At 45.8% G+C, this 23,386-nt stretch overlaps 1 protein-coding gene across 2 annotated transcripts in view; it reads right to left on the reverse strand.

Moving 5' to 3' along the window:
• The window catches only part of kcnh2b (potassium voltage-gated channel, subfamily H (eag-related), member 2b), a 580,789-nt gene that overhangs the window by 20,814 nt on the left and 536,589 nt on the right, over positions 1–23,386 (reverse strand). For both annotated transcript variants that reach the window (XM_039753827.1, XM_039753828.1), the window contains 3 exons: positions 8,890–9,089; positions 7,536–7,788; positions 726–919 (listed from right to left, as the gene is read on the reverse strand). In XM_039753827.1, coding sequence (XP_039609761.1) covers positions 726–919; positions 7,536–7,788; positions 8,890–9,089 — 647 coding nt within the window. The remainder of the gene's footprint in view (positions 1–725; positions 920–7,535; positions 7,789–8,889; positions 9,090–23,386) is intronic.

The raw sequence follows: 23,386 nt of genomic DNA on the forward strand, positions 1-23,386 counted from the left end.
GATGGTTTGGTCTTTCAGTTTATCTGTCTGTTTATACGTATATAGTGAGTGCCATGGAGGACAGACGGGCATGTCCTCTTGTGAAGACAAGCCGAATCCAGAGGCCAGGAGCAGTTCCATCCCATATACATCAGGAGGCAGTGGTCCTCTGGAAGTGTCCCAGCTCGGACACCTGCAAGGGTTCATGGGAAGTGCAACTCTCTCAGACTCAACATATAGGATTTATTTTTAATGGCCCCATACATTAAGAGGCAGTGCGTCCTAGCTTGGACAACTGCAAAGGTTCATGGGACAGTGCAACACTGTCAGACTCAACATATAGGATTTATTTTTAATAGCTGAAAGTTTTTCTGTAACAGTTATCTTCAGCATTTCTCTCTTGGTAATTGAGTGTCCATTTATTACGTTACACCTGTCTGTGGAAACACATGACAGAGTGATGAAAATCACATTGAACGTTCAATTTTTGAAATTACGTTGGTATTATTAGTAGCAGCAGCAGTGGTGGTGGTATTGTGCAGTGTTGCCAACAGTAAACTCAAATTCATAATGACAAACACTTTAAAGAAGGGTGGAAGAGAACAATGAGGGGACTGCAACACAAGCACAGAAAGATGAGACGTTGGAGAGTTGAGAAGGGTCAGGGGGACACACGAGTCACAGTCACTTTATGGAAAGCCCTTAAACTGAAACAGCGACGACAGAGTGAGATGACAGATACTTACATCACGGAGGTTGAAGGTGATCTCCAAATTGGACCAGAAGTGGTCTGAGAATTCAGGGTACATATCAAGCACCTCCACCACGTCTTCACGGTGTATCTTGTGAAGATCGCAATACGTTAACGCCCGCACATCTGCATTCGACTTTCCGGGCCGGGCATACAAGTTGATAGGCTCACCAAAGATATCATTCTTTCCTGTGGAGGAAATTGTTAAACAGGGAAGTCAACAACCAACCATTCTGGACTTCACATCAGTGCCACAGTAGCATTCTGCTGCAATGACATGGTGGAGGAAAAGCAATAAACGTATAACCGCGAGGAAGAAATTCTTAATATCAACCTCACACACACACACACACTATTGTGAAAGTGGTGGCAGTGCCACCCCTAGCCAAACTGGGCGGAATCTTCTTCTTGGACGTCCCAACCTGCCCTTCCCTTGATCCATTATGTTAGTGGATATACATACATATATATATCGTGGATCCCCAAGGGTGCTCCAGCCACCCCAGCCTCATTACAGACAGGCAGAGACACGAGTTTACCACACAACAAACATTTGATTCCTTCATGGGGAAATATTTTCTACTGCTCCCCACTTCTCACCACAGTACATAAAGAGCCAACAAATACAGCACAGTCCTCCATATAGGCTTTGTCCTTCTTCCTCCCAACTCCCATAGTGGTGGCTATGTCCTGGGAGGACTCCAGGCGTCCAGTGACCTTTTTCCGGCAGCACTTCCGGGTGTGCTGATAAACAGGACTCAGAAAAAGGTCCCGGTGCCCCCTGGTGGAGGCCATGGGCCCCAGAAGGGTTGAGCTTTTATGTTCCAAACCCATGGCCCCGCTATAAGCCAGTTGGTTGGCTGCCCTCTAGTGTCCAGAATGAGCTCTCTTCCCTGGTCCTCCCAATATTGAGGCGTCCCGGTGGTCTGCCACAATATACATACAAAAATAAATAAATAATGAAGCACATATCACAAACTGAAGTGTAACTTTATGATTTGACCCCTTTACAAATGAACACCTAAATAATAATAATAATTAGCATACGGCGGTGTAAGAATAGGAACAGAAAATGGTGAGAAAGGAATTCAGAAATCAAGAAGAAAGAAATACTTCTTGAAAGACGCAGTTGTGAATAGATGTTTTGCTGGAGACGATTTGTGTCAAGAAATAACCCACTGATAGGAACAGGCAGTTACCGGATCCCGGAATAGAGATGACGTTGTACAAAAACCTGTCGACAGAGAAGATACTGTTGTTCATTTTATAACAAAGGCTTAGGAAACAACCGTCGCAGTGTAACGACAATAGCAAGGAGCGAAAATTGAGAAATGCCATGTCGGCTGTGTGTGGGCAGGACCGGTTTTGAGGTGGTAGTAGGACGAACCAGAAGAGAAATATAGATAAGACATAATAATAATAACGGTCCAGGGTATCGATGTGCTTTTTCCTCTTCATTTCAGCCAACAGAATCCCTTGTGATATGAGATGCAACAACAACAAAAACCCACTTGGACAGAGGCAGTGGTGCTGTTAGAATTATGTTTCGGGACTTCTCTAGCACCTTCAACACCATCCAACCTCTGCTCTTTAGGAACAAACTGACAGAGATGGCAGTAGATTCACACCTGGTGGCATGGATCGTGGACTACCTTACAGACAGACCTCAGTATGTGTTTCTCGGAACTGCAGGTCTGACATTGTGGTCAGCAACACAGGAGCACCGCAAGGGACTGTACTTTCTCCGGTCCTGTTCAGTCTACATACATCTGACTTCCAATACGATTTGGAGTCCTGCCACGTGCAAAAGTTCGCTGGTGACACTGCTATTGTGGGCTGCATCAGGAGTGGGCAGGAGGAGGAGTACAGAAAGTTAATGAAAGACTTTGTTAAATGGTGTGACTCAAACCACTTACACCTGAACACCAGCAAGACCAAGGAACTGGTGGTGGATTTTAGGAGTCCCAGGCCCCTCATGGACCCTGTGATCATCAGAGGTGACTGTGCAGAGGGTGCAGACCTTTAAATATCTGGGAGTGCAGCTGGATGATAAATTGGATTGGACTGCCAATACTGATGCTCTGTGCAAGAGAGGACAGAGCCGATTATACTTCCTTAGAAGGTTGGCATCCTTCAACATCTGCAATAAGATGTTGCAGATGTTCTACCAGACGGTTGTGGCGAGCGCCCTCTTCTACACGGTGGTGTGCTGGGGAGGCAGCATAAAGAAGAGGGATGCCTCACGCCTGGACAAACTGGTGAGGAAGGCAGGCTCTATTGTAGGAGTGAAGCTGGACAGTTTAACATCTGTGGCAGAGCGACGGGCGCTGAGCAGGCTCCTGTCAGTCATGGAGAATCCACTGCATCCACTGAACAGGATCATCTCCAGACAGAGGAGCAGCTTCAGAGACAGACTGCTGTCACCATCCTGCTCCACTGACAGACTGAGGAGATCGTTCCTCCACCACACTATGCGACTCTTCAGTTCCTCCCGGGGGGTAAACGTTAATATTATACAAAGTTATTGTCTGTTTTACATGCATTTTTATTACTCTTTAATTTAATGTTGTTTTTTGTATCAGTATACTGCTGCAGAATTATGTGAATTTCCCATTGGGATTAATAAAGTATTGTAGCAACCCGTGGTTGAGTATTGAAGTTTTCGGAGCCGAACTCTGCCGTGCACTTCCCCCAAGCTATCGGCTAGCGGAATGCCAGCGTCATGCACGCAGCTGTACCCAGCTCATTAAGTAGGTGAGCACTCGTGTCCCATACACCGCACGACTCCGAGTGTCTCCGTAATAATTGCATGGATGAAATCTAGCAACACACAGCTCTGCCCTTTTGTATCTCTTTATTAGAGCAGAGAGTCAGAAACAAAGCTCAACACATTTCAAGGCCATTATCAAGGTCATTCACAAAGACATCCCTCTCCATGATGGTATATGCTAGTTTTATAAACCCGGGCTGCAAATGACCCAAGCCCACCCAACCAATTGAAACACAAACACATACAACATTTATAGTGCAAAAGAAATCGATTGCCTTGCTTAATAAACACAAACAGCACACGTTACATAAACACCCACAATGCACCATGCCGCCAGCGCTGACTGCCGGGTCATTACATAATGTATGTCTGTTTGTCTGTCTGTCTATCTATCAGTTTTAATGCTACAACTACTACAACTAATATAAATCATAATTCATTAAAACTACGAATACTACAACTGTCAGTCATTTTTTCTCCCCACTTAGTCCTGTACAGGGTCACATGGGGCCTGCTGGAGCCTACCCAGCTAGCACAGGGCACAAGGCAGAAACAAACCCTGGACCGGATGCCAGCCTATTGCAGGGCAAACACACACACCCCTAACCCAACCACACACTCAGGCCTATTTAGGATCGCCAATCCACCTAACCTGCATGTCTTTGGACTGTGGGGTGAAACCGGAGCACCCGGCGGGTACCCATGAAGATATGAGAAAAACACGCAAACTCCACAGGACACAAACAAACTCAGGTCTCCTTCCTGCGAGGCAGCAGTAATACCACTGCACCCCTATGCCCCCCTAATACTACAAGTAAAGGTGGATAATAAATTTATTGAATGCAGCAACCGGAGGGTCAACATTAAGCTGAGCATTTAGATGTCTAAATAAAATGAACATGTGAATGTGTCACGTACACTTAATGATTTTACCAAAGTTTCATTTTGTCTTTCCAATGAGAGCGGATTGCAATAAGACATTAACCGAGTCAGTCATGTTAGCGACCAAGAAAATTAACCCACAATGGGAGTTCACCTGAGCTGACTGCTCTTTTTGGATGTCAAGGTTGCTTCCATGGTGCTTTGCTACAATTCAGCCAATCACTAACTAGTATGTAGGAGAGCCTGAGAGTGTGGGTGAAATTTACAAACGTGTCCTCGATACAATAACACTCGGAGCACCTCATATGTCGACGAACATTAGCAGCCTTTAACAATGTGTTAAAGAGGTCTACATGGCGGTAATAAATAACCCTCAAGCATGCGTCAGTTAGGTACCGATCTGTTAAACTCTTGATATCAAAACTATTACACATATTAGTCCTGTTACTCCATTGTCCTGTAAAGTGAGCAGGCTTACTGCGAAGTGGAGAAAGTTAGACTTCTAAACACCCCTGAAAGTGCAGCACGGGCTTCTTCATCCTGCTTTCATTTTTTTTTTTTTTGTGAGTCTGACTGGTGTTGACTTGAAGCCGACTCAAGTCAATGGAAAATGACCACAACAGGAGACTGTTAAATTGAAAATTAATGAAACAGCATTAACCCTATTAGGTGGGCACCTCCCTCAGACGGCCCTTCGAACGCGGGCCCCCCAGTGCAGTGCGTGATGTGCCTATAGGAATGGGCTGCTCTGACTGCTGATGAAACAGTGACATGCATCAAACAGACTGTCACCCCATCTTTTGCAATGAAAATATACGATTACTCAAAACCAAATCCGATTTCGCCATCACTGAAAGCTAAAGCATGCACCAGGTTAATAACACCATGGCACAACTCTTTACAATCTTTAATCCTAAGGCCAGGGTTACTTGACGCAACGCGACACACGCTGAAGCTCCTGCTACGCTAGCGTTGTACTGTTCATACTTGTGCACGTACTTTACGTAAATCTGAAGGAATCCACCAGGTGGCAGTGCGAGATATTATCACAGTGAGAACAGGTTCGGCTTCGCTGTGTTGTGAATTGCATAGAACATCCATTAAATTCCGATGACACCTTACCGCAATATCTCTGAAAGGATGTTTAATGATTAAATCCATCAATCCAGGGATGTGTCCATTCCAGCAAGCATTGGGCACGAGGCAGAAACAGTCCCTGGATGGGGTATCGCAAGGTGAATACAAGCACTCACATACACTGGAGTCATTTCAGCGGCACTAAATCCCCAAATCTGCATATCTTTGGAAGGAAACCGGAGCACAGTGTGGAATACAAACAGGAAAACATGAGAACTCCAGGCAGGGAATACCAGCGACGTGACTCCCTGCAAGACAGCAGCGCTACCGCTCCGCCACGGTGTCGCCCCCATGTGTGCAATTATTAACAGTATTCATTATTTAAATTAAATTAACAATTTATCTGTGAAATGTAACATACATACTTTATTGCATTTCATCATGAAAGTGATATCAAGTACAAATCTAAAGATTCTAAATTTGCAGAGAGTTGGAATATCATACATTTGATGTCTTCTGTTTGGTGATTTATTGCTGCTTGCCGTTGCTGTCTGGTCCAGGAAGCTCGTAGCGATTAAAAACTGGGATGACGTTTACGATGGTCTGCTTTAATGATAAAGTAAACTACGAGGTTAAAGTGGGCATTTCACGATTAAAGCCGAAATTTCCACTTTAATCACAAAATACACGTTTTCACCACGTCCTTATTTTTTTTCTCTCTGTGGCTCAAATACAGCGCTATATATTATGTTACTTTTGTGAAGTTGCAAAAAGAAAAGGCGGCACTTTTAAAATGTATCGTGTCATTACGATCGGAACGCTTGATTATAAAAGCACCACATCAAAGCGAGCACACCGATCTCGTAGGATCCGCAAAGCGGCTTTCTGTCACAAGCAGATAGTAAACAGAGACTCTGACGTCACATTCCAACTTTTTGCACACTGCACTCTACCCGATTATTTGCTGGTACTGCAACTCGCGCACGCGTCGCGTTAATTTCTGAGGATCTGCTCAGAGGACGCGTCAAATGAATGCAGGAAATGCGTGGAAGCCATGATGCGGGCGAGTACGCGCTCTGAGCGTGAAGTATGAACAAGCTAAGAGTTCTCACCTGTCTTAACTGCCAGAGGGCCTCACGGACATTAAACACACGTCAAGTCAGGTCGAGTTTATTTATAAAGAACTTACTGTATATAAAAAACGCAGAAGTGCAGTACAATGAAATAAGTAAATAAAATAACATAAAACATAATAAAATAACATGAAATACAGTGGCTATTCAATGCATAAAGTACAAAGCAACAACCCTTTTAATTTGAATTAAAAGCCAAGGAGAACACATGTGCTTTAAGCCTGAATTTAAAAATCCAAAAGATCCAAAGCCATGGAGCAGCCACTGCAAATGCACAACCACCCCTATGCTTCAGCCTTGTCCGAGGTAACAGAACTGGACAGCCGATCTCAGAGACCGACACGAGGCATATGGTTTAAGGAGACTGGTACGGAAGACCGGTGATAAACCATTTAGAGACTTAGAAACAAGCAATAAAATCTCAAAATCGACTCTAAAGCTAACAAGTAGCCAATAAGGAGAGGCCAATATGGAGTAATAATGCAATAAAATCTTAAAATCGACTGCAAAGCTAACCGGCGGCCAATGAAGAGAGGCCAGTATGGCAGTAATATGCACTCGCTTCTGAGTTCCAGTTAAAAGCCAAGCAGCTAAAATATAACATTAATACTTTAAATATAGTGGAATTTGATGATGATATTTAACATACTGTACTATACACAGAGGAGAGATGAAGGGTACATTGGGATAAGAAGGTTAAGGATGGAACTGCCAGGCAAGAGGAAAAGAGGAAGGCTAAAGAAGAGGTCTATGGATGTGGTGAGGGAGGACATGAAGGCAGTTGGTGTGGCAGAAAATGAAGACAGGGATAGATGGACATGGACGATAGGCTGTGGCGACCCCAAAATGGGAGCAGCCGAAAGAAGAAGTAGACAACTTAATACACTGTACTATATAAAAAACAGAAATGGTCCCTGGTAATTACAGACCAATAAATCCTTACCTAAGATTGCAACCACAACATCACCACGGAGGATCTCGATGGAGCCCCTAGAGATGAAGTAGAGAGCAGTAAGGACGTCACCAGCATGCACAAGGGTGTCGCCTGGAGGAGCATGAGTGGTTTTGAATTTCATGGCCAGTGCCCGGAGACAGCCTTTCGTGGCCCCTTTAAAAGCCTTGCAATTCTGTAGGAGGGTTCGGTTCAGGTGAAGACAGATATCGGCCTGGAGACACTCGGGGAATCCCTTCAGAACCTGAGAGAGGACGAGATAAAGATGAGCAAAGAGATACCTGAAAAATTTGTGTTATGCTAACATGGGCCTGATAGATAGATAGATAGATAGATAGATAGATAGATAGATAGATAGATAGATAGATAGATAGATAGATAGATAGATAGACAGACCGACCAACAGACAGACAGATAGATGCGTCACACTAATACCAGCAAGCAGCTTGTGTCTGTCATGCACTAAAGTGTTCCATAGTATTTAGTTCCAAAAACTTCCAATAATGTCCACTAGAGGGGGATATCACCCTTAAACCCTGGCTAGTAAGAAAGGCAAGCACTGAATCTTTACAAAATAAAATATTTATTTTTCACAAAAAAAAGGATTCCAATCATAATGAAGCTCCTTGGAGCATAAAGACAAAATGAAACTGCCTGTAACTGAGGAAATCGAAGTCAAACAAAGTCCCAATACAGATATTTAAAGAATAATCAATAAATACAGAGTAATACAAATCCTACAAAACTCACAAATGCACAAGGACTCACCACTCCTTAGTATTTTTCGAAATGAACTGCCAGGATCTGTGGGAGACCCTTGAGATTTATAATACTGAGGGCAGTTCCTGGTGGTGATCAGCAGGCGGCCGAGCCTTGTGGGGAACCACCAACAAAACACATGGAACATAACACAGGCAGGCTACATACATTGTCAAAATTAAAACCAAAGAATAATGGACATCATCAACAAAAGGAACATTAACATAAGTAAAAGAATCAAAAATTAACAAAACTGACATAACACAGGAATATGAACCCCAGCCAGAGGAGGAGCCCTGGCTGAGACATGGCAGTGCCAGAGTCAGTTTTCTCTCCCAATGGTCATCATATATTGCCTTTTCAGTAACGATTAAGAAGAAAATGGTGCTGCTTTGTCTAAACCACCAGGCCCTTTAGCAAGACCCTTAGCCAGAAAATTGTTCCGGGGCACTGTACAATGGCTGGCACTGCGCTCTTATCTCCAAAGGTCATGTGAAAAGAAAATTTCCCCTCTGGGATTAATAAAGTATATCAAAACTTATGAGTAAGAAAACTTGAAAAACATGGAGGAAATCAAACTTCTCACCGCATTCATATCGATGCCATTGGTATAGGACCAGGCATGCTGAAAGTACTCTTCTAGTCTTTGTCGTAGCGGGTTTGGGATCTGATGGAAGCGGATAAACTCTCGAACCCGAAGCATCTGGGTGTGATAGCGTGCGGTGCCAGAGTACAGCCTCTGGATTATGGCTGACACGTTCCCAAAGATGCTGGCATACATTAGGGCTGTAAGGTAAAAAAAACAAGAAGCAGATGAAATTTGTCATCATAAATGTTCCAGCAGATAACACAAGCAAACCAGCAGTACCATAGGAGACAAATCTTCAAATTTCAAAGCTCACAGTTCAATGGTGAAATAGCAGCAGATTGGTGTACAAATGCAACATTTTAATTCACTTTCTCTGTCCTGGTGACAAAAACAGAGAAGCGTCAATCCAGCACATAGTCGCGTGACAAAGAAAGTACACTCCATGGAAGAAAGTGTTCCCTATCTCAACATATTTGAACAAGCCAACATTAGATCTTGTGGTGGATTGCTGGCATTTCACTCTGGCCCTCAACCCCAGGCCGCCAGGAGAAGCTCTCCCGACAGCATGATCATGCCCCGAGTTCCAGCAGGGCATCATGGACTATGTAGTGTTTGTACACAGCCCTGCTGGATACCTTGGGGGCCACCAGGCGTCGCTGTAAGGGGGCTCGTAGGCTCTTATGTGCCCTATGACCCGGGAGTGCGTCACGGTCACGTGACAGGAAGAAACGACGTGCTCCCGGGTTGAAGAAAGGGACTATTTACCCTGACCCGGAAGGAATAAGGACTTGTGGACTGTTTGGCAGGAACACCTCCGGGTCAGAGAATATAAAAGGACTGTGGGAGCTCCCAGACAATGAGCTGAGTTGGGAGGCAGGGTGGCTAAGCGTCTGGGAGTGGAGGATTGGTTTATTGTATTTGAGATTTATTATTGGAGAATTGTGGAGAGGAGCATGCTTTGTGCACATAATTATTATAATAAATAATTATTTGGACTTTTATCTGGTGTCTGACGTGTAGTCCGAGGGTACAAGGGAGCGAGAAAGCACTTAATCTGTCACAATTGGCGTAGCCGGCAGGATTCGCTGGCCGTCAGTTTGGCAGAGGACCTGAATTTAAAAAAATTTATTGTGGACAGTATACCCCAAGAAGACAGCGTCGACACACACAGGTAAAATCGCCAGCAACCCGATTTACCAATCGTCATTACGACATTTACGTCATGGGGAAGAAGAAGACAAAGCAGAGCGCCAGCAGCAGCGGAGGTCTAGCGCTCAGCATTGCCTGCGCTCAAGACGAGCCATGGAGCGGCTATGCGTTTCGAGAGAGATTCCCGGAGGAGGATGTCTCTGACGAGGTATGTGCGGAAAATGTACTTGGGAATCTTTTTAATTTAACTCATGTTGTCCCGTGTACATACCACCCAGATGTCCATCCGAAGGCTCTGCGGGAGGCTGGAGACATACCCGAAGGCGATAGCGCGCTCTCGTTCAGGCAACCGAGTAACCTGAAGGACTTCCGCATTACGGGTGCCGGCGAGGGACACGGGGCATACCACGAGGGATTACAGGATGGTGACGTTTCATGTCCAGCTGTTTGTGGCTTCGCCCAAGAAAAGACGGACTTGGTTTTTCCGAAAGGGAAAGGGGAGGCGAGCAAAGCACCGTTCTCCCTACAAAAAGGTAAGGAGGTCCGGGAAATGACTGATCGGTCCGTCGATAAATTGATACAGACAGATCGCAGTCAGCCAAAAGCGGCACCGCGGACCTCCGAAAAGAACTCTAAATCCCAGGCTCCCTTGCGGGACCTGTCTGAGCACGTGCCAGGAGCGGCCGTGTTTATTGGCTCCCAGCCGGAGCGTAAGGCTAATGATGGCTCGAGCATGACTCCGGTTGAATTAAGTAACTTTTTGGACGTGCACGAGCTGGAGAAGTTGCTTCAGCCCATGTACAAATTTCTACAGGTTGTGACAACAATAAAGAAGATCGTTGGGGACTTGGGAGCAGCGACTGAAGCGCCTTTAAGAAAGGTGGATGAATACTTACGGCGATTTGGTCGGGAGTCTCCCCTCATGATTGATTTGGCGGTACAGGTGAGTTTTACCGGTACCGTACAGAATAAGGGGACACAGAGTGACGCGGGCCCGCAGTTAATTAGTAGCGGGTGCCAAGTCACTACGAGCCCTACAAGCGAATGTGGTGTGATGACAGAAGGGGCGGTGGAAGCACTGATCGTACCAGAGCAGCTGAAAAGTGCTGTCTCTCGGAGCGATGCGGTGCTGAAGATGCCGCCTCTGGTTTCTTTAAAGTCAACGGGCATGCAAACAGCAAAGAGGCTCTCTTTTCCCAATAGAGACTCAAGCTGTGCGCCGACAGAGTAAGCAGGAGATCCCCGAAATATACCGTGGGTCTCCTGACAAGGTGGAAAAAAGGGCGGAGAACAGCGAGGCGGCCAGAAAACCCTCCTTAGCGGGGGAAAGGGTGGAGCTGACAGAATTCCCGAGATGTTTCAGGTATCGGGAAGAGAGACAACCAGGAGGACTTCGGCGGTGCTACAACTGTCGGCAACCAGGACACGTGTGGCGAGATTGTTCCCGGAGGACAGGGGAGTAGAGGGATAGAAGATACACCGTTCCCCCAAGGTTCGCCGGGAGGTTTAAACAATACAGCCAAGGTCCGGATGACGCGTCCTCCTGGAGGAGGACGTCCCTCGCGGGGATCGACGCTCCGCCCCAGTTGTCGTCACTAAGGGGGGGAACTGTGGTGGATTGCCGGCATTTCACTCCAGCCCTCAACCCCAGGCCGCCAGGAGGAGCTCTCCCGACAGCATGATCATGCCCCGAGTTCCAGCAGGGCATCATGGACTATGTAGTGTTTGTACACAGCCCTGCTGGATACCTTGGGGGCCACCAGGCGTCGCTGTAAGGGGGCTCGTAGGCTCTTATGTGCCCTATGACCCGGGAGTGCGTCACGGTCACGTGGCAGGAAGAAACGACGTGCTCCCGGGTTGAAGAAAGGGACCATTTACCCTGACCCGGAAGGAATAAGGACTTGTGGACTGTTGGGCAGGAACACCTCCGGGTCAGAGAATATAAAAGGACTGTGGGAGCTCCCAGACAATGAGCTGAGTTGGGAGGCAGGGTGGCTAAGCGTCTGGGAGTGGAGGATTGGTTTATTGTATTTGAGATTTATTATTGGAGAATTGTGGAGAGGAGCGTGCTTTGTGCACATAATTATTATAATAAATAATCATTTGGACTTTTATCTGCTGTCTGACGTGTGGTCCGAGGGTACAAGGGTGTGAGAAAGCACTTAATCTGTCACAATCTTCATGTAAAAATGGATAAAGGTGACCGACTTGAACAAATAACACAAAGTTATTCTGGTGTAGTTGTACTCATAATCTAAAATAATAATGATGCAGATTTGTCATGTGGAATAAGTAGGTCCACCACCTTCAAATCCATCAAATTAGAATCAGGTGCTCCAGATGAGGGTTAGACCTCCATAAAGAGATCTGCAGATGGACCCGTCTGTCTTATTTAAACCGTGGCATATGTCAAGGTTTCTGCTGTTCTCTTTGCCATTGGCGTGTGTGGTGTCATCAAGATCAAAAGAGCTCTCGAAGACCCTAAGAAAGAAGACTGCGGACACCAATGAGTCTGGTAAAGGGTTTATAAAGATCACCAACTCATTAATACCACTGTAAGGCAATTCATCTACAAGTGGCGTAGATCTCAAATAACTGCTGACTTGTCCAGAACTGCCCTGCCCAGCCAATTCAGTCCAGGAGCTGAGAGTTTGATAACTAATAGAAGTCTCCATTTCAGGATCTGCAGGTATCTTTACAAAAGTTGATGCTAAAGTAACCCAGAAATTTGATCTGCCCAAGCCTTTCCTGTGCAAAAAGACCATTAGAGAAAAACTGCAGAGCACCATTGAACATCTAGGCAAAAATCAGGTCTTCTGGAACAATGCGTTCTAGAGAGATGAATCATAGCTATAGAGCTGTTTGGCCACAGTAATGGCAGACACGTCTGGTGCAAACCAAAGATACATTTGAGGAGAAGCGCCTCATACCAACATTAACGCATGGTGGTGGGAACGTTCTGGTTTGGGGCTGCTTTGCTACCTCAGGGCCTGGGCAGTTTGCAATTATCAAGTCAGCTATGAATTTTGCATCACATCAAAGTGTGCTTGAGGAGAATGTGAGGTCACCTGTCCAAATGTTGAACCAGAAATGGACCTTTCAGCATGATAGTGACACACTAACAAATTCACCAAGCAATGGCTCAGAAAGATAAAGAAATGGGAGGGTCGAGTCAAACACCTCATTGGAATCCAGTTGAAATGATCGGCTGGGTTTCAGATTGGCCTGCAAGAAAACCAACAGACATCTTGCAACTGAAGGAAGTCGATCACAGACAGACTGGCGGGCAAGAATGGAAAATGCCTACAAGAAGTAATTCCTGCTAAAGGGGGCAATGCCAGTTTCTGGGGCCAAGGGGGTAGTTACTTTTATTCCCCAAACCAGAAGATTACATCTGTTGATATAATTGTAGAATAAAAGATTGAAAAGGTGATTTTTCAATGTGCTTTTATTCAAGTATGTCACCTTTACCTGTAGGCACTGTTTGCATGAAGATCAACTAATTTTAAATCTAAGCCTAATTTTAATTTCTGGGCCTACGAATGTCACCTTTACCTGTAGGCACTGTTTGCATGAAGATCTACTGCCTTTCTGTTCAGATATACTGGAGAAGCCAACAATCTCCCTGGGGTGTATTTACTTTTTCACACACCCCTTGCAACAGATAGAAACAGCAAACCCAACCAGACGGAAGCAGCAGGGCATCATAACTCTCTTCTGAAGCCTCGCTCAGGCCCTCTCAACACCCTGTGGTGTATTAAAGCTGCATTTCTTGTAGTTACGTTGATCATCCACACTCTAATCTCAACAGGGGACTGTGAAACTGTGAAGGGGTCTAATTTTAACTTCTGGGCCTATGAACGTCACCTTTGTCCAGTCCTATGTCACCTTTACCTGTAGACACTGTTTGCATGAAGATCTACTGCTTGTCTGTTCAAATATGCTGGAGAAGCCAACAATCTCCCAGGGGTGCACTTACTTTTCCACACGACTGAGTCTTAAAGTGCACAGCGTGTAAAAGTCGCCCCTCCTTTGTTGCCTTACTAGCAACCCAAGATGCAACATCAGTACAAGCACTGTGCATCAGGAGCTTCATGGAATGGATTATCATGGCCAGGCAGCTGCCCAAAAGCCTTAGATAACCACGTGCAATGCCAAGCGTCAGCTAGAGTGGCGTAAAGCACACCAACACTGGAGTTTGGAGCAGTGGAGACGTGTCCTCTGGAGTGATGAATCACGTTTCACTATCTGCTAGTCGGGGTTAGCCAGGAGAACACAATGCTATGTGGTAGTCCGGTAAACGAAACTGGGTTTGCCAAGAGAACGCTACCTTCTGGACTACACAGTGCCTACTGTAAGGTTAGGTGGAGTAAGGATAATGGTCTGGGGTTGTTTTTCACTGCCTGGGCTTGGCCCCTCGGTTCCAGTTAAGGGTGAGATTAATATCAGACATTTTAGACAATTCAGACCTTCCAACTTTGTAGCAACAGTTTGGAGAAGGTCCTTTCCTGCGTCGCTGCACCTGAGGTAGGTCCATAAAGACATGGAGGAAGTACACAGAGCACCGACCTCGACCCTTTTGAACACTGCTGGGATGGATTGGAATGCCAACGTCAGTACCTGACCTCACCAACACTCTTTTGGCTGAATGACCTCAAAAACACCATAGCCACATTCCAAAATCTTATGGAAAGCCTTCCCAGAAAAGTAGAAGCTACTGTACGGGGGCCAACTCCTCATTAATGCCCATGGTCCAACAAGCTTGAAGAGGGTGTGATATATAAGAAGTCCGCAATTCAAGCACAGATGATGGCGCACCCCTCACAACAGATAGAGACAGCAAACCCAACCAGAGGGAAGCAGTAGGGCATCATAACTCTCTTCTGAAGCCTCGCTCAGGCCCTCTCAACACCCTGTGGTGTATTAAAGCTGCATTTCTTGTAGTTACGTTGATCATCCACACTCTAATCTCAACAGGGGACTGTGAAACTGTGAACGGAGTCTAATTTTAACTTCTGGGCCTATGAACGTCATCTTTGTCCGGTCCTATGATCACCTTTACTTGTAGGCACCGTTTGCATGAAGATCTACTGCTTGTCTGTTCAAATATACTGGAGAAGCCAACAATCTCCCAGGGGTGCACTTACTTTTCCACACGACTGAGTCTTAAAGTGCACAGCGTGTAAAAGTCGCCCCTCCTTTGTTGCCTTACTAGCAACCCAAGATGCAACATCAGTACACGCACTGTGCATCAGGAGTTTCATGGAATGGATTATCATGGCCAGGCAGCTGCCCAAAAGCCTTAGATGACCACGTGCAATGCCAAGCGTCAGCTAGAGTGGCGTAAAGCACACCAACACTGGAGTTTGGAGCAGTGGAGACGTGTCCTCTGGAGTGATGAATCACGTTTCACTATCTGCTAGTCGGGGTTAGCCAGGAGAACACAATGCTATGTGGTAGTCCGGTAAACGAAACTGGGTTTGCCAAGAGAACGCTACCTTCTGGACTACACAGTGCCTACTGTAAGGTTAGGTGGAGTAAGGATAAAAGTCTGGGGTTGTTTTTTACTGCCTGGGCTTGGCCCCTCGGTTCCAGTTAAGGGTGAGATTAATATCAGACATTTTAGACAATTGAGACCTTCCAACTTTGTAGCAACAGTTTGGAGAAGGTCCTTTCCTGCGTCGCTGCACCTGAGGTAGGTCCATAAAGACATGGAGGAAGTACACAGAGCACCGACCTCGACCCTTTTGAACACTGCTGGGATGGATTGGAATGCCAACGTCAGTACCTGACCTCACCAACACTCTTTTGGCTGAATGACCTCAAAAACACCATAGCCACATTCCAAAATCTTATGGAAAGCTTTCCCAGAAAAGTAGAAGCTACTGTACGGGGGCCAACTCCTCATTAATGCCCATGGTCCAACAAGCTTGAAGACGTGTGATATATAAGAAGTCCGCAATTCAAGCACAGATGATGGCGCAATCCTCACAACAGATAGAGACAGCAAACCCAACCAGAGGGAAGCAGTAGGGCATCATAACTCTCTTCTGAAGCCTCGCTCAGGCCCTCTCAACACCCTGTGGTGTATTAAAGCTGCATTTCTTGTAGTTACGTTGATCATCCACACTCTAATCTCAACAGGGGACTGTGAAACTGTGAACGGAGTCTAATTTTAACTTCTGGGCCTATGAACGTCACCTTTGTCCGGTCCTATGATCACCTTTACTTGTAGGCACCGTTTGCATGAAGATCTACTGCTTGTCTGTTCAAATATGCTGGAGAAGCCAACAATCTCCCTGGGGTGCACTTACTTTTTCCCACGACTGAGTCATGAAATGCACATCGTTTAAAAGTCGCCTCTCCTCTGTTGCATGACTAGCATCACAAGACGCAACATCAGCACAAGGTCTGCACATCAGGAGATTCATGGAATGGATTATCATGGCTGGGCAGCTGCCTAAGATCACCACATGCAATGCCAAGCGTCAGCTGGAGTGGTGTAAAGCACACCAACACTGAAGTTTGGAGCAGTGGAAACGTGTCCCTTGGAGTGATGAATCACATTCCACTACCTGCCGATCAGACGGCTTCATCTGGGTTAATCCAAGTCTAATTTTAACTTCCAGGCCTTTGAATGGGATGCATGCTTTTCCAGATTGGTCCTGCCAAACTCCATTTCCACCCACTTTATTCATCTTATCCTCTATCCATTTGTGCCAACATCTTGTAAGGCATTCTTTTAATTGAGCTTGTCATTTTTGGGACATTTGAAAACTAAATCATCTCCTAGAAATGATAAAATGAGGAGCTTTATGACATGACAGCAAGAGGGCGGGGGTCGGCATCAATTGCATTGAAGTGCCAGAGACGGGGCAGATAAGACCATCTGAAGTCCTAATGTTTGAGTGAAGCTGCGTGAGTTAGTGAGCTTGTCCTCTACGTGGTTTGATTGATCACCAGTGCAAAAATAGCTGAAGAGCTTTTTATAAACCTGACAGTGAATAATATTACAGTTCTATTAAGGGTCGCACCAGCCAGATCCCAAGGCAGAAGTCTCATTCAAAGCAAAACAAAGTCAACTGGCGTCTCTGGAGCAGGGCAGCCGGCACTTGATTTGGAGATATCTGGTTATTTATTTATAATGGCAAGAAGGGGATAATACAAGCAGAACAGAGGATCCAATAGACAGACGTATGGGGCCATCGGGAGGCGTTCAGACCCCTTCACTGCTTCACAAAACCATTTCAAATCATTTTTCCCTTATTAAACAAAACTCAATACCCCAGACAGGATTTTAGGAATTTTTTCAAGTGTATTAAAAATTTAAAAACTGAACGTCCCACTGACCCATGCATTCAGACCCTTGGCTATGACGTTTGACAGTTGACATCGGGGCTCAGGTGCGTCCTGTGTCCTATTTCTGTCAATCAACCATGCCTTTAAAAAAGATGTTTTCGTGGCCTTATCCTGTACAAAACCAGGGGTTGATGGTGATCCCCTCCTTGTGGAGGGCATTTGGAGAGTGCTTTAGGACTTTACACAATATATTTATTGAACTTTGAGAGTGAAGCGCATTTTGGCTCAGATGTTCTCCTGATTCCCCTTTTTTAGGGCAGGCTGGTGTAATTCAGGCCTTCTTCTTTAAATGCTTTTGAAGGCTTCATGCTACGTTTGCGGTCACTTTGAGATTAATTCAGTCAGTCATTTTTCAACCCTCTATATCCTAGATTAAATCATAACAAAATTAAACTGGTCCTGCGGTGGGTTGGCACCCTGCCCAGGATTGGTTCCTGCCTTGTGCCCTGTGTTGGCTGGGATTGGCTCCAGCAGACCCCCATGACCCTGTGTTCGGGTTCAGCGGGTTAGAAAATGGATGGATTAAACTGTTTTTTTCCTTTTGTCTTAAGTCATTAGGGTGGGCTCTGTGTGCCTGAGAGCTGGCAATGAATGAGCTCGCTGGGTGGCCACTATATGACTGTGTAATGTCTTTCTGATGAAGATACTGTATATGATGAACTCTGCACTCTGTGTATCTATCAATCTATCTATTGTTGAGGTGCGATTCTGATATTAGTAAATGGGTTTAAGAGGAGAGGTTGGGAGCAGGCTGCACCCACCAAACGATGAACCACCTGGATTGGGACCCAACTACGGCGGGTGACACCTCAAAACCACACTCGAACAGAGTGAGGTTTTCTATGGTGGCTGGAGTGCCAATCCTGCCACCAACCCTCACATTTTCCCTCTAAATTTCCTCTAAGTTAACGTCACACCCAGGACACTTAACCTGTAATTGCTTCATGGGCACTATACAATGGGTGGCCCTGCGTTCTGACCCCCAGGGGTATGTGAAAAGTAACAAATTCCTAATACGAGAAATTGTATAAGGCAAAATAAAAAAACAAAAGGGACGGCGCAATTGCAGGTTTTGGGCCTTGCTCAACGGAGTAGAGTCACTTCTACTGTTTACGGGATTCGAACCGGCAACCTTCCGATTGCCAGCACAGATCCCTAATCTCAGAGCCAACACTCCGCCCCCCCCCCATATTAAGATACTGATATTAGTAATTGTACTGGTGGATTTCTCTTGACTGAGATGGTTTAATCTAATCTTAAGTGTTGGATTCGTTGTGTGACGGGCAGCCACGGCCATTATCTGGCTGGGATGCCAACAGAACGGAAGGATCAGGGTGGGGAGAGAGAGCATCTGTGAGGCAATACCTCCTCTGGGACACTAGAGGGCAGTCCTCTTGTGGGTGTGGCACCACGGATTCCTGCAGGGCATGCTGGGACTTGGAGTTTGGTGCAGCTCTGTTGGGTTTCCGTGGGGGTCAGCAGGGGGAGCTACAGAGCCCCATAGAGGACTTCCACCACACCTGGGAGTGATTCTAGGTAATGATGATGGAGCACTCCTAGAACCTGAATAAAAGGAGCCGCCTCACTCCATTCGAGGGGCCAGAAGGACGAACTGAAAGACAGAAGAGTCTAAAGAACTGTGTTTTATTGGGTTGTGGTGTTTTGGGACTGTGCCGTGGGGAGAAAGAAAGGCACCCCGATTGTAAATAAATTGTGTGATTGTGTGGCACACGTGTGTCTGCCTGTCTGTCTGTGTTGGGTTAGGGTGGCTATACCCACACCTGGTGGTCCACAATTGTTAAGTTAAAGATTCAGCATAGGTTCCAAATCCAAATCATATTATGTGATATCATGTCCCGTTAAATTCTGCTCCGTACTTGTAATATTTTTATTTTTATACTGTATTAAGTATTACTTGTGTTCTGTTCTGTGTATTGTATTGTATTGACCCCCTTTTTTTGGCACCCACTGCCACACCCAACCTACCTAAAAAGGGGTCTCTTTTTGAACTGCCTTTCCCGAGGTTTCCTCCATTTTTTCTCTACAAGCTTTGTTTTTTGTCTTCTTAGAGAGTCAAGGCTAGGGAGCTTTTCAAAAGGCAGGGCCTGTTAAAGCCCATTGCGGCACTTCCTGTGTGATTTTGGGCTATAAAAATTAATTAAATTGCATTGTATTCTTTGAAAATAGTATTGCACGTCTCTCTTCCTGTGACGTTTGTTTCCGAATATGCGTACATTTGAATTTTTCTGACGGCTACAGTGAGAGCGTCATTTAATTTGACACACCCTTCGAATTCTAGTTGTGTGACCCGACCCGCTCCAGCGACAAGACCAGCAACCGAGGTCCAGAGGGCTGACATCCCCACCGAACAGAAGACACGTAATGCGACAACGCCTGCCACCTCAGGCCGGTAATGTTCTGTCATCTTTATTTATCATTACATGTGGGGAAAACTTTAATTTTTAATGGAAAGGGCTTTTAAAGTTAAACAACCATGCAATTGAGTTTATTAACTGGAGGAGTTTAATTTATTGGGTTATGGTGTTATACTTTTATATCATCTCTCTGGTCCACAGGAAAAACCTGAACGGTGGGGAGTCCTCTTTCATTTTAAAAGTAATTAAAAATCCTATCAAACATAAAATATCACTGGGATTTTAATTAAGAACGTACATAATGGCTGTTTTATGGCCTCATTAATTTTTTATTACTATATGGTACAAAAAGGGTCAGATGTTGTAAATACTTCTCGCACTTTTTAATTATTACAGTATTTCCGCTAGGGGTTTTGAAGGGGATTTTAATTTTAAAGCTGCAGGTTGAACAGCATTGGAGTCACACGATACAAGTGACCCCTCGGATTATGTCACTGTCATGCATTTAATAACCCGCTTAATCCAGACAAGGGCTGCTGTGGTTCGGGTTGGGGCTGGAGCCTATCCCTGCCAGCAAGGGGCACAAAGCAGGAACAAACCCGGGACAGGATGCCAGCCCATCGTAGGGTGAACACACAACACACACCACACACAAGAGCTAATTTAGTGTCACCAGTTCACATAACCTGCTTGTCTTTGGATTACATAGTAACTACACAGAATAAAATTTACAGATAATACATATTTACAAACAATCAATGAACAGAATATTGTAAAAAAAAATGGAAAACAATGAACAATAATGAAAAAAACAACAAAAAAAGGCTAAAAGAAGCAATTAAAACTTTGTCTTGACCAGAGCTGGACAGAGTCACTAGTTTGTGACTGGCTGTCACAGGAGTGCGCCACAACTGCCACCAACAATCTATAAGATTATGTAAATGAGGTCCGCCAGTCAATCATTTACTAACCTGTTTAGTCCAGATCAGGGTCGTGGGGGTCTTTTAGAGCCTATCCCAGCGAGCACAGGGCAAGGAACAAACCTCGGACAGGCGCCAGCCCATCACAGGGCAAACACACACATCCACCCCAAACATACACACTAGGGGTAATTTAGCGTCACCAATTCACCTCACCAGCTCGTATTTGCACAGTCGGAGGAAACCCACGCAGACACGGGGAGAACATGCAAACACCACGCAGGGATGCGAAGCCCAGTCTCCCTACTGTGAGGCAGCAGTGCTACTACTGCGCCACCGTGCCGCCCATTATGATCATGTAAGTTTGCCAATTTTTGAACCTTTGTTTCAAATCTTTTTTTCTTAACATGTGAAAGTAGGGTAAAATCAATCCATCCATCCATTATCCAACACACTATATCCTAACTACAGGGTCACGGGGGCCTGCTGGAGTCAATCCCAGCCAACACAATGCGCAAGGCAGGAAACAAACCCCAGGCAGGGCACCAGCCCACCACAGGGCGCGCACACACACACTCACACCAAGCACACACTTGGGACAATTTAGGACCGCCATTGCACCTAACCTGCACCTTTTATTGGTTAACTAAATAGAAATGCAAGCTTTCAAGGCAGCTAAGGCCCCTTCATCAGGCAAGAGTTTCTTTTGGCGCTTTTCCACTGCATAGTACGGCACGACACGGTTCAGTTCAGCTCACTGGGAACAGTACCTGGTACCTGGTCCTTTTTTTAGTACCACCTCAGCCGAGGTTCCATGCGCACCGAACCGTTACCAAAACGTGACGTGTAAACTCTGCTGGTCACTGATTGGCCGGAGAAAATCGTCATTACTGCGTCACTGGCTATTCTTTTCTTTAAAGGTACACACGCGGATGTTTGTGTCCCGTCTCTCCATCGCTGGACGCAGTTTGTTGCATAAGTGGATGAATGTTTCTTCAGACATTCGAAAGTTCTCCAGCCACTGAGTGTTTGTAAAACCGGGAACAATCACATCCCACCACTCTGAAGCACGGTTAAATGTCCAAACAGATGGTCTGTTGCGGCGACTTTTTTGCAAAATGTGGAAGATCTGTAATATACAGAATCAGCATTTTAATGTTACACTGGCAGTTACGTTCATTTTATGCTTTGCAACAGTGATAAAAGTAAGCTAGTGATGTGCTTTTTTTAGATGCTTAACCTTGGGCGTCGTCGAGCTAAAGTGTTGTCGTCGTCTGCGTGTTGTTGTAAAAGTTCCACGGTGTCACGGCAGTAGAGGCGGCGCAACTATAACGACACGTGAATAATCCCGCCCACTCTAAAGCGGTACTAACCTGCAGTCGAAACGCAAACCGAGCCGAACCAAGGTGAGCTGTACTGAACCGTGCTGTGCCGTACTATGCAGTGGAAAAGCGCCATTTGTTACACCTTGCCTGATGAAGGGGCCTTAGCTGCCTCGAAAGCCTGCATTTGTAATTTATTTAGTTAGCTAACGAAAGGGGTCATTTCACCCTACTTTCTCCTGTATCAATCTATGGCTAACACGGTACAACACTCTACTTCTTAACATGTGTGATGGAAGACGCGTATGGGCGGGTTGGGATGGGGCAACAAAGTTCCTTACCAGGATGTGAGTCCAGCCCTTTAGAACAAAGGTGAGGACAGTCCTGCCTCGGCCAGGGGACTGGCAGAAGATGCTAACGTGGTATTGGGAACACCGGCGTCCTGCTAGGGTTGGACCATGGAACCTCTGATCAGAATTGGCCGATGTTAAGAGTGCTGGTCCACAGGGGTCAGTGCTAGGGCCACTGCTATCTTTAATAAATATATTGTAGTGGATGGCCGCCGTCATATTCCGGCCCTCACCCCCAGGCCGCCAGGAGGAGCTCTCCCGTGAACATGGACGGGCCCCATGGACTATGTAGTTTTTATGCACAGTCCTGCTGGATACCTTGGGGACCACCGGGAGTCACTGTCGGGAGGCCAGTGGACTCATTTGTGCACTATGACCAGGAAGTTCGTCCCAGGAAGAGCGACGTGCTTCCAGGATGAAGAAAAGTACTTTTTCCCTGACCCAGAAGTGATACAAGATTATATGGACTGGGGATTGGGAACACTTCTGGGTCAGGGAATATAAAAGGACTGAGCTGGAGGATTGGATTATTGATTGTGTATTTTGTGTATTTATGAATAGTGTGGAGTGGAAGGTGCTTAGTGCCTGTAATTATTGTAATAAAAATAACTAGCCAACCCGCGGCGTACCATACGCCGCATAATCAGGCCGGTTTTTTAATGATTTTTAAGCACAGGGAGAAAATTAACATTTGAAAAATCGGTAATGTATTAAATCAGCAAGAAAAGCAACATTGCACGGAACGAACCAACACACAATCGTCCGTGAATGAAAACTGGCAGCCCGCAATCGCGCCCTCTCTTGCCAGACGGCGTGGCGTGTGGAACGGGAGGAGAGGAGAAGGACGTCCATTCAGCTCCCTCCGTCATGCTAGTCTGCTGAATTCTCATTCAGTATGTACTGCCCGCTCATGTGCCCACCTCCAACTCGTCACTTGAGTCGTTGGCTGCTTTTCTATATATAATCCATCCGACCACAGTAGTAGCGAGGTGGGAGGGGGGTGTGCACAAAGGGTAGGG

Source organism: Polypterus senegalus, chromosome 5 (assembly GCF_016835505.1).
Source record: "Polypterus senegalus isolate Bchr_013 chromosome 5, ASM1683550v1, whole genome shotgun sequence".
In the NCBI taxonomy this organism is placed as follows: Eukaryota; Metazoa; Chordata; class Cladistia; order Polypteriformes; family Polypteridae; genus Polypterus; species Polypterus senegalus.